This window comes from Typopeltis vanoorti, chromosome 3 (assembly GCF_054136105.1).
Source record: "Typopeltis vanoorti isolate ZY-2024b chromosome 3, IOZ_Tvanoo_1.0, whole genome shotgun sequence".
Taxonomy (NCBI): domain Eukaryota; kingdom Metazoa; phylum Arthropoda; class Arachnida; order Uropygi; family Thelyphonidae; genus Typopeltis; species Typopeltis vanoorti.
In genome coordinates this window covers 17,170,864-17,183,823 of record NC_143551.1, presented here as the reverse complement: position 1 = coordinate 17,183,823, position 12,960 = coordinate 17,170,864, and the positions used below count along the sequence as shown (strand labels likewise).

Genomic DNA, 12,960 nt, shown 5'->3' with positions numbered 1-12,960 from the left:
TTATTTCTTCTGAAAATTAATATGTTAAGGTTCAAGTGTAAGCCTTTCAAGTATAATATGAATTTGGTAAGTAAACAACTTAAAGTTAGGAGTGGAAGACAAGAGAACAGTACCTAGCATGGCTACTATTCTGCTGTAAATTCATTCTTAATTAATATGCATGTTTCCATATTTCATTTCAATTAACTTTTCTTATCTTGAGTATTAAGCTCCATAACTTTTCTATGCTTTACTATAATGCATTGTAATGATATTCATCACTTGTAGGTAAATGATATTTACCCATGAGTGATATTTAGCTATTATAACTTCATAATCCCTGCATGTTAATATTAAATGTAACTGATTTTTATCTCTCCATGATGGCTTGTAACATCTATTGCAGGGAATATAACTCAGATAGCTACATGGATAGAGACAATATTCCTCTTGCACAGTAAGTTTTCCTTTGCCTCTGTTTACAAATATTCTGCTTTATTCTATATTCTGTACTAACTGCTCCTAAACTACATGCATTTTTGAGCTGAATGATTATACTGGTATACACTATGTATGCTGGCTCATTAATTAATCTTTTATAACTTAGTGTTGCTTACATGATGCAAATTTCTACAGATTGTATGTAATAAAGGCATTCTAATGATTTACAAAACCTTTTAATTATTAATTTTATTTTATTGTGTTCTCACCCACAAAAGGTTGGAAACCTATAAGGCATAATACTGTGAGATAGGTTAGGTAACAGGAACACCTTGTTTCAGAGAACTCTTTGGCCCCTCCATCAAAAAAAGAGTGATTGTAGTAAACAATACATTTTTTTCTGCATAAATATGAAAACATGTAGAAAGCACAATATGGTTCTAGTGTAGAATTTTAGAAATCTAGTGTAGAAATATAAAAGTGTAGGAATTTAGAAGGCATAACATCTTTAGGACCAGAGTACATGAATGAGGAGGTGATTCGTCCATGTCATGAATTTGTGCGCCATGGGAGAAAAATGTACTAACAAAATATTTTGTAGATGTTATGCTGAAGTCGTGTGTGTGTGTGTGTGTGTGTGTGTGTGTGTGTGTGTGTGTGTGTGTGTGTGTGTGTGAGGTTACAGAAATCCTAACTAAGAATTATGCCATATCATACCAATGATTTTGAATGGCCATTTGGAAAACTGGGATTTAAATGGAATGTGAGGAATATTGGCAATCATACCAAAGAGAATTCTTTTGTCAACTTGATCTGATCAAGCACTTGGGCCAAGAATGGAAACAGTAGTCTGGTAAAAATAATGGAGATTGTTGTGATGAAAATGGCAATGGAAAGATAATTTCATGATTAAACCAACCACATGGTTTCTGTTCACTACAGAACTGGCATCTGTAGTATACTTGAAAGTGCTCTTGGTGAGGAAGAGATAAATATTATAATATTGGAATGGTAAAGATAGTCTTGTATTCTAGTTTGTATTAAGTGCTGCATTACAGTAAAATGTTTTGGGGATCACTTAAGCAAGAAAGCTAAATAACAGAGGAGAAACCTTTTAAGGAATGAATGATTGGGACTTTTGAATTACTGTCCAGTCCTCCCCTTCTCACAGGTGCACCTCATTAGTAGGTATATACTTGAATACTAAGTAAATAAGAATGGGCTGACAGTTTGAGATTTAGGTAACCAAACTCTGTTCATGTTTTTAGTAAAATACGAGATGTTAAATTCAGGTGTTAGTGAAAGAAGGAGTGGCTACAATGTTATTCAACATTAAACAAGAATTATTTTCTTGATGGCAGACTGCCATCAAAATGAGAATTGAACAGTGTTGTGCCTATGATCCCATAGAAGGCTCTAGCAAATAAGTGGAGGAATTTTATAGGTTATTAGAGAAAGCACTCTGATACAAAGAAAAGTATTCTTGACTCCTTGATGTGAAAGAAGGAGTGGCTACAATGTTATTCAACATTAAACAAGAATTATTTTCTTGATGGCAGACTGCCATCAAAATGAGAATTGAACAGTGTTGTGCCTATGATCCCATAGAAGGCTCTAGCAAATAAGTGGAGGAATTTTATAGGTTATTAGAGAAAGCACTCTGATACAAAGAAAAGTATTCTTGACTCCTTGATGGAGATCAAAAGAGCAGAGTAGGAAATGCATATCAAACATGTAGAAATGTTTTGGAAAATATAGAAAAGAGCAAAGCTAATAATAATAATAATGGTAAGTACCTGCTGCATTTATCTTTACGACATGGATTAATGACTGTTGACACCATGTTTCAGCATAAAGATGTGTACAAATGCTGACCTGGTTGGCCAAGTGGTTAGTGTATCCACTCGCCAGCCAAAAGGCTGCAGGTTCAAATCCCACCATTAGCATAGATGTTTGTGATGTTCTGTGAAAATACTAGTGGTGATGGTGGGGCAGTAGATGCTGTTGGTGTGGATGATGATTATAGTTGGAGATTGGGTGGAGATAGTTGTAGAGTAGGTGTCCTCCCTTGATGAGTCTTTGGACTCCTGGAGATGTCATGTAATAATAATAAAAAATTCATATAGATGGTGGGGGGGGGAGTCTCATTGATATTACTGATAGTGATATCTTCATATAATGGTTCAAGACAAAACAAAAGAGTATACAAGAGATTTGAAATAGAAAGTGATTACTGTTTAGTTTTGAGTGGGATAAAATTTAATTTTACATTAAAAAGAAGAATTTGTGGGAAAGAACCCTTAAATTAAACTTGTCAATAAATTATATTGTTGTTTAATTCTTTATCCAAGTGTTAGCAGTTTGTGGGAAGTATTTTCATGACTAGGTTACTTATACACAGAGGCTGATGACTTCAAAACAATTGCCTTAGTCTCCATTAATGCAAAGCACACTTTCCTTCAGAAGTGTATATTGCTATTCATTATGGTAAGGGTCATTAACAGACTGATTTTGACTTTCACTGAGGTCTCATCAGTGGGAGTTAGACCCAGGAATATACTAAGGTGTATTGCATTATTATTAAAATACTCTGGATCAAAGATAGATAAAAGTTTTTTTTGCTTGATTATAAAGTAAATTAAAAATTTGACAAGAATTTATATTCTTGTTTAATCCTTTACCAAGGTATAAGCAAACAAGGCGATACACCTTTTTACTACTTGTATATGGAAAATATGACTTCTGCATTCATTTAATCTTGGTATCTTCTTGGGTCTGGTTCCCATTAATGAAACCTCAATTATGGAAAGTTAGGAAAAAAACATGGATTTGAAAACCAGAACATGACATACAAACGCTTTACAATCTTCTGTTATGGAAATTTTATTGTTTACTCAGATCTTCTTGGGTCTGGTTCCCATTAATGAAACCTCAATTATGGAAAGTTAGGAAAAAAACATGGATTTGAAAACCAGAACATGACATACAAACAATGTTCTGTTATGGAAATTTTGTTGTTTACTCAGATGTTTTTGTATTTAGAAAGAAGCATTCTAAGATATATCAAATTTTTGGCTAGGTGGTGTAGACCACCCATATTATGCAATATTCACCAGGGAGAGATAAAATTCTATCTATTTTTACTATGAGAGTTTTTTTTTTTTTTTTTTTTTTAAATGGTTCCATCCTCTTAGTTCACTGTGATCTTATGGTCAGTTGCAAGGATGACTGGAGAGTAATCCCAAGCAGAGGCCAACTGAAGACAGTTAACATAGACAAGGCTAACTACCTATGTATCAGTCATCTTTGGACTTTAGTTTCTTTTGGTTGTTTAGCTGCATTACGAGACTGGTGAAAAAGCCTTTAGCTACATCATGATATAAAAGAGCTGAGGCCTTTTTTCTATTTCTCATACTATCCATCTGTCTTTGCTTTCTCCTAATACCATCAGGCTCTCTTGCACCCTATACTAATTCTTGGACTATTCCCTATTCTAGGACTATGATGATCTTAATGGCAGACAGCATCAAAATGAGAATTGAACAGTATTGTGCCTATGGTCTCATAGGAGGCTCTAGCAAAGAAGTGAGGAATTTTCAAGTTATTAGAGAAAACAGTCTGATACAAAGAAAAGTATTCCTTTACTTTTCCCTTTACTTTTTTTACCTCAGTTAAAGGTGAAGCCACTCTGGGTGGTGACCCTTCTTGTAATGCATAGCATTGTATTTGTTCAAAGAGAAGTATGCTATGCATTATGGGATACCAAGGCAATTGATGTAAAGCCTTCAGCCTCTATATATAAATATCCTAGTTGTGAAGATACTTCACAAGCAAGCTTTGTTTACTTTTACACATGGATATAAAATTAAACAAGAATATAATTTCTTGGCAAGTTTAATTTAAGTTTTTCTTATCCTCTTTTCTATACATGACACTTTGTGCTATAGATCTTGTGATCTTTTGTGTGGAATTCTGATATAAAAAATATCTTTACATTATTATACTTTTAATATTTATTCCTTTTAGCCAAATAATCAGTGTTTTCTTTCAAACTTGTAAAAGTTTTGAAAGTGAATGGTGAAAGAGAACAAACATATCATGCTGCTTAAGATGACGTACACTTTGCCAGTGCCCATAAATTTGCCTTTTATTGGTATTTTTGATTCTAGTTTTACTTGCTTGATAACTGTTAATCAAAGACCAGGGAAGAATTCCCCCCCCCCCCCACCGAAAAAGAAAAAGAAAAGAAAAAAAATGCTGTGGCTCATTTGACAAGTTTTCCTGAAGAGACCAACAAACCAGTCAGAAGCACTGATAAGAGGCAAATATACAAACTTCTAAACATAGTCCATTCCAATTTCAAGTAGTATGTTATCAAACCAACTCATGCTAGAGGTCATATTTCTGAAAACTCTTGATTGCTTTTGAAACTTTTAAGGTTTCAAAAGGTAGTGTGTACCTACATGGCTGTAAAATGATAATTGCTATTTATTATTCCTTTTTTTAATGATTTTAGTGCCAACTTCAAGTTTGTTTTTTTCTCAATGAAGGGCACAAAGAATAGCATATGGAAGAGAAGGCAAGTGATTGGAGGTGCACTGCAGGACTCTATGCTTGTAGTTGTTTAATTTGATATAGGCAGTGATTTGAAGGGAAATATTCAGTTGTTTGCTGATGATGCAATATTGGGTAGTACAACAAACAAGGCAATGTAGAGATTATTTCATTAGGTTTACAGTATGGATAAAAGATAATGAATGTAAGTTTAATTTGAAAAAGTATGAAGTTATGCATTTTAGGATGAAGACAGTGTATAAGCTTATATACTCTCTTCATCCCAAACTGTACTCTAGAAAGTTCATGAAGCTAGGGAGTTGAAGTTCAGAGGACATGTAAAAGTGACCAAGGTAGCTTGTAGGATTACTGGATTATTGAATAACACTAACAAGTGTTATTCAATAGTGGAAATGTGGAAGTTATCATTGTCTTCATAAAGCTTTGATGCCCGCATCTTGATAACTGTGTGCACAGATCTGATCAACTGAGTCTCTTGGGACGAGGAAGTGGAGAGGATACGGAGGTGAAATAGCCTGTGGAATGCTCCCTAAATGAGGACAGATTGAGGGTTTATGGGTTGCAGAAGTTGGTTGATAACTAGAAAAGAGAGGAATATGATATGAGCATTCTAAATACTAAAAGGTTTTTATGACAGTTACAGAAGAAATTTTTTAGCACTTGGCTAGAGGGGACAGAATAACGGGAGAGGTCATCCTTGGAAATTTAGTAAGTGGTCAGCAAAGGGATTATGAGCACCAGATTTTTTCCTTGGAAGCGATGAATGACCAGTTGCCAGAGTCTGAGTGCTTTGCCAGCAAATGCATTCAAGAAGAGGTAGAATAGGTATTATGTATATAGTTAATACAATAATAACAGTGGAAGACTTATGTGAGAGATCTTATATTTGATATAATATTTTTCCAGGTATCAAGGTCATCAGTATAAAATTTAAACTAGACAAGCATAAGCAACTTAAAAGCATGCTTGCCTGTCATTTTTTTAATGGCTTATACATTCCCTTTGTAAGGTCTTCATTTTGTTAATTATACTTTTGTAATTTAATTTGTATACTGATGATGTCCTTGGTACTTGGACGAAAATTCTATAAAATAAAACATCTGCTGCATAAGTCTCCCATTGTAATTTTTGTATTACTTTTCTACTTATGTTCCTGTTCTTCACAATATGTGTGGATAGTTTGGGTCTCCCATGATCAGTCTTCAGACTTCATTGATATTATTTCAGGTGAGGCTCATGTTCTACCATCTTGCTGCAGAAAGAGAGGTTGAGGTGTCGATTTGCCTCTGCATTGTTTAGGTGGAATGCTGTGGACACAGTTTTTGTTGGATTTGGCTTCAAGTGCTACTGCTTGAAGTACTCTTCCAGGATCTTTAGGTCTATGTTCAAGGTTGTTTCCAAGTTGTCAAAGGAGGTAGACGGATGTAGGATCACTAGGTCATCGGTGTATATGCATTTGCTTGAGCGTGTGTGTGTGTGTGGTATGTCGAATGTGTAGATATTGAAGAGCAAAGGGCCAAGATTCCTCCGCAACTCTCTCACAGAGCCCTGTGAGAGACTTGTGGAGGAATCTAGGCCTGTTCTTTTTTCCACCAATATGGACCTGGATCTTTCTGTTGGAGAGAATCGATTCAAAGAGCCGGAAAGTTTTTTTGCACTTATAATAATATTGCCTAGTTTTAGGAGTGAGCATGGGCAGAAGCCTAACCTATAAAAGGCACATCACCAACCTGTCCAACAAAATTAAAATGAGAAATAATATCATTTCAAGGCTTGCTGGAACAACCTGGGGGTTGTGGAGCACAAGTCCTAAGGTCGTCTGCACTAGCCTTCGCATTCTCTGCAGCAGAATACTGTGCTCCCATCCAAGTGTGCATACTAACATCATAGATACCCAACTAAACTCTACCATGCATACCACAATTAGTGGGACACTGAGAATTAGTCGATCTTTGTTGCACTCAAGAAGAATTTTTTTCTCTCAGCAACATAGGTTTTTAATCCAGGAAAATCAACTGTAGATTCCATAATATTTTAACCACCTTACCGGCCATTATGGATCAAATACGCATCCTCATATGCTTTGTATCCATCATATATTTCAATGTAATATCAATAGTATTACAATTTTAATATGCACTTTGCATCCATGGTAACCTGGATATATATATATATATATATATATATATACGTCTTGGTCGGTAACATGGTTAAACAGTAATGGATGGGAATTTTCTACTGCACTTACTCTTGTCACCCATATGTCTACAAATCTTATACTTAAAGGTAGAGACTTGACTTTCTGTCAATTTCGAAAAGTTGGGGAAAAGAGTTCTCCCTATTCCCTTTGAGAAATGAAAAGACAGTATAAAATTCATTTTTATTTATAGTCGTTCTCTTTATAACCTTGATTACTTTCCACTTTGACAGTGACTGATGAGACATATCAATATTAGCAAATTAAATTAACCATAAATCTGAGTTTCTTCCTGAAAGATAGATGCAAATGAATTTAATTTGGATCTGGTTAATGGGCACACAATACTCAAGATATTTATCCTTGTCCATTCTTTCATACTAATCTGATCAATCCAACTTTGTTTAATTACAGCATGCTCTCTTATTATATACAGTTTGTTCCCATATTTTTTGTATTTCAGCAGATTTGCTTACAGTAACAAAGTAGTAATTTTCTTTATAAATTAAAGATACCAAGAAATTATATACTTGGTTTAATCCATTAGCCAAGTGTAAGCAAACAAAGTTTGCACCTGAAGTATCTTTCAAGACTTGGGCAACTTGTGGCAAAGGTGGTATGACTTCACATCACTTGTCTTAGTATCCCATAATGCAAAGCACATCTTTTTGCAGACATTATATAATGCTATGCATTATGGGAAGGATCACTACCCAGTCCAGTTTCGACCTTTATTGAGGTCTCATCAGTGGGAGCCAGACCCAGAGGTGAGATGCCAAGGTTGAAGTAATGCAGAAGTCATATTATCCTATATGAGTGGCCAAAAGGCATCACACCTTATTATTAAAATACTCTGGATTAGAGATAGATAGTTGTTGAAAGTTTTTCACTTGGTTATATTATAAATTAAAACTTTATTTATACTTTATAAGCTTTGTTTGCTTACACTTGGATAATGGATTAAACCAAGTATATAATTTCTTGTTATCTTTAATTTATAATATAACCAAGTGAAAATCTTTCAACAACGGTAATTTTCCTTCTTAAGTCCAAAATTTCTATAATCAGTTAACACTTGAAAAGACTTGTTTTCTTTAGCAATCCATTAAATTTGTAATATGCAGTTATGTTATGTTCAGCATTCATTGCATCTAATGTGAAATGTAGATAGTGTTTTGTATTTGATTTGGATATTGATTAACTTATCAATTTAGAAAAATAATTCATATATTATCATTAATAATCTTTTCAGTGTCAATCGCAAGCATGGAGACCGTGAAATATATGAGAATCGTAATGGCTACATTCATGATTATAGCCCAGGTTATAGAGAACGTGTTCCTCTTGCATCTACCAGTTATCTTCCTAGCCGCCAAGTAGACTATGCACGAGGCTTGGAGCCTATAGATACACCCACATTTAATGCATACCATCCACCAGGTTCCTCATCTCATAGGAATCAGTCTACATCTTCACGTAGTGGAGACTACCATCACCCTCCTGAATATGCCAAGCCACCACCTTATTATTTTCCAGGACCATCATAAAGCTTGATTTTGGATACCAGCTTTCTTTCAACTAGAAAATGTTGATGCACTGCACTGCAATGCATTCCAGGGAAGCACCAAACGATGTATAGAATGAAAGTGGCACAAATGTTTGTTTTGCATCTTTCCTCTTCTCTGTTCTTGATGACATGGCACTCCTAGGTTATTTACCATGTCATCTTGGAAATTAAAATATTGAACTTATAACTTACACAAAATTAACTTACTCAAGCTTTTTTCTGATTCTCTTCTTTCCAGGTTAAAAGAAAAAGGAAATGAGGGGGAAATGCTGTACTATTTTGTCAGGTGGCTTTTACTAATTGACAGTTCCTCAGGTTAGAGGAATTATAATTTTAGAAACTCTAGTCGCTTGTATTTGTCTGAAAATAGAATCATTGTTGAGTTCTCTGAACTATGATGACCTTATTCTGTGCCAAATTTTAAGAATGTACAGAGGACATTGAAGATAGCATTTAGTGTGAAGAGTTAAGTGATAAAAAGAATACAATTTTATTTATTACTCTTTTTCTTTCTTACTTTTAAATTCAAGCCTGCTGTTTAGTTTGGTATCAAGAAGCCCAAATTTTGCATCGGTCAATATATTTTCTAAAATGTGTATATTTTATGATCCTTTCTGAGAATTAAAATTATGTATGTATGTAGTTTATACTTTATAGTGTAAATTGTGATTTCTAGTTAGACACCTCTGACTAAGTAGAACTGACTTTTTACAATGTTTTCTTTATATTGTATCTGTAGTTTAGGTATATTTTTTTACATATAAGATTTCTTACAGTATTGTTCTAAAGTGATTTACTTCTACTTTTTTTTTATTTCATTGATATTATTATTGTGGTTCTCTAAAATAAGTACTAAAGTACATCATTAAGTCAATTAAGTATACTGTTGCTCTTGATATCCAAGATTTAGCTGAAGGTAGCTGGTAATTTGCTATGCAGCCCTTTTATACTCATATTAATTAGTGATGCCCGTACACTTGGTTCTCTCAGATCAGTATGTATAACTAAGAACTAGATAAAAGTTTGTAGCCCAAGGCTCATGTAAACTCAAACAAGAGAACTGAAGTGTGATGGTTGAATGTAAATACAGAATCTCTCAAAATATCCTGTTGGAGAAAAATTTCTGAACTTGATTAGCAAGATGTACAGTAGAAGTCCATTATAATAAGAGTTCACAACAGTTGAAAGACATGTTATAGCAAATACTTTTATAACCAATTTTTCATTGCATAGAATGACTGTTGAATATTAATTGACTGGTGTATGGTGTAAAATGAACAAAAGAAAAGAGTAAAATTAAATGAATAGTATAAAGTAAAATGCTCTAATTTATAGAACATGATTGGTCATACATTCCACTGGTAATATTGTACTGACAGCTAATTCAGATACAAGAACCAACAAAGTCATGCTGTCAGACAGTTTTTCACTATTATGTAAAAGAAATGTGATTTTGCAAAAATGATTAAATGTTTACTAAAAGAAGAATATTAATGGTAGAAAATGACCAAAAGCACTTGTTATAATGAATAGCACACCCATTACAACCAAACATTATTCCTGTATTTAACATGATTTTAGTGATGGTGCATAGAAAAATGGCTGTAAAAATGCATCATAAAATATTATTACCTGAATCACTTACATTTAATTAAATGTAAGTGATTCCAGTAATAATATTTAATGATGAATTCTTCCTCTTACATCTTGATTTTTAGAACAATAAATAGTAAAAATGGATCTCTTGTTATAAGCTGTGCTCATTATATTGGACTTTTACTGTATTTTTCAATTATTTAACAAGCATTAAACTGATAATCAGTGTTATTTTAGTGAAAATCATTGATCTTTACATAAGGTTTACAAAGTAAACCTGCTTTTGCTTGTTTCTTCCTCCCTCTAATTCTCATTACATTTAGAATTAGATCTTACAGATTCCCTTCCCTTCTCCTCCCTTATATGGCATAATTTGTACAAAACTAACTTCACATAATGTGATATATTGTGCTAAAAAACACTGAGGAGATAAATAGTTACTTTATAGATACAGTAAACTGGTTTATAAACATATTGTTAAATTTATATGGTGTGTGTGTGGTGGGGGGGGGTATTTCTTTTTTAGTTACTTTTCATTTTCTTTAAATCTATTTTGGTAAACTAGTATTCATTTCTACTGTTGCAGTTGTGTTGTTCAGTGGGGGTTGAATAATTTTAGATTGTTAATGTACATTCACTAAAAAATGTGCCATGTACACAAGAATTGCAGAGGCTCACTTGGAACGCACAACTCTTATTGCCTGCTCAGTATTGGCCAATTTCAGGTAAGATTTAAAGTGGAATTTCAACCTGGGATGATTACTCAATGAGATGTATAAATCTGTAACATGGAGTTGCATTATTCTTTAGTACTTTTCATTATTACATATAATCCACCTCAGTATTTTTTTAACAGAAGGTGGAGGTACTACAATGTAAATATCTCAGAATGCTGTCCATACTCTTATCACCTGCCTGTTTCTATATCTGTATAGTGTACATTTCTTGATGTGAATATCTATTTTGAAACTGCTCTGTGGATGTTGTGAGTACCATTTATTTTTTCTATGATTCTTCAAGAACCATTTTTCTTGCAGAATTTTGGACAAATAAATCTCTTCCTCTCAGCTTTTAACTATTCATAGAAAGGTTATCAGTGTGTGAATTTTTTTCTCAAACTTTAAAATCATCTGGCAGCAGTTACTCAGTAAGTTGAAAAATAATTAATGTTAACTAGAATAGTTAACTTTGTTTCCACAACTGTGGTGCTTGTCATGCAAGATGTATGCAATATTGTTTCATTTTGTTTTTGAAGATTGGGCCTTCATTTCAGTGTACCTGTGCTGTTGATATAGCTCTCTGGGCTGGGATAAGTCCATTTGTGATAAACCCCGACATTACTATTTTTATGTGCTAAGCTTGTATAAGATGTACAAAAATAATAAATAAATAAGAAGAATACTCTGGTACCCAAAAGAGGGTAAAATTTTTCACTTTCTGTTAAATGTCAGCCAATTTATTATCTTGTTTGATAGAAGAATTTAGTAATAATGGCTGCCATTGTTTCAAACTCTCATGGTAGTTAAATGTGGTATTACTGTGAGCCTAAAGTATAACCTGTAAATTATTGTGTAATTGATCAAATTATTTTTAGATGGTCTAGGAACCATTGGAAAGTTATACTGTAGCGTAAAAATCTAGCCCGTCCATTAAATTGTAAAGCTGCTTGCAACCTTTACAAGCGAGTAGAATGAAAGATAAAAAGTTTGTAATAAAGGGTTTTAAAGTTGGTTGTGATTATTTTTTGTTTATTCTTATCTCCACAGGCATACTATAGTGATATAATTGTACAATATAATCTGGTTCGATGTCATGATTGGTTATTTTTCTAGACAGAATATGCTTTGAAGATAACCATTCCATCACTAAACATCATGTTGGAGGCTTAATGGATTTTTTTACAACACTCAAAAAGAATTAAAATAGAATTTAATACTTCCTATATTTCGTCCTAGTCACTAGGACATCTACGGGGATTACAAAAACAATTAATGTAACATATGCACAAATAACAAACAATACTAAGCCCAACCACGTGGGTGACACTAAAGTCCTATCTAGGTAGAGCGCCCTCTAAGGGCAGTAGTAGGTGGCCTGGAATGTAAGGTGGGAACTCTGGTGATGAGTGTTTCCCAAATCTTAGGAAGCTTAATGCAACCATATTTGTTAAGATTTGGTTGGTTTCTGAGAGCTGCTGCTGCTTCTAAGAAAAGTCTCTCTTTCTTGAATTTGCTGTGGTGGAGCATGGTGGTTTTCTTCCATGATACTCTGTGGGTGGTGTCCAAAACATGGTCAGCCAAGCCTGAATGGCCATAGTTGTGTTTGAAGATGTAAGACTTGTGTTCCTCTAGACGGATGGATGCTGATCTGCCTGTCTGTCCAAAGTACGCCAGCTTACAGGAACAGGGTACTTTGTAAACTCCAGGCAGAGAGAGAGGAGGGAGCTGATCTTTCGTAGAACGGATAAGGGTAGCCAGTTTGCGGTGGGGCTTATATGCTGTGTGTAGATTGTACTGTTTTAGTATCTTAGCTATTTTTTCAGATGTGCCACGGATGTAGGGTATGGTGATGGCATTTTTAAAATCTTGTTGATGAGAAGGAAGGG

The 12,960-nt window shown here is 34.0% G+C and overlaps 1 protein-coding gene across 4 annotated transcripts in view; it reads left to right on the top strand.

Annotated features, from left to right (window-relative positions):
• The window catches only part of LOC150107959 (prominin-1-A-like), a 566,181-nt gene extending 554,096 nt beyond the window's left edge, over nt 1-12,085 (top strand). For 3 of the 4 annotated variants that reach the window (XM_090390570.1, XM_090390571.1, XM_090390572.1), the window contains 2 exons: nt 386-436; nt 8,445-12,085. In XM_090390570.1, the coding sequence (XP_090246696.1) occupies nt 386-436; nt 8,445-8,739 (346 nt within the window). In that variant the 3' untranslated portion in view covers nt 8,740-12,085. The remainder of the gene's footprint in view (nt 1-385; nt 437-8,444) is intronic. The other variant, XM_090390573.1, reaches the window with a different exon arrangement.
• Nucleotides 12,086-12,960: the final 875 nt, after the last annotated feature.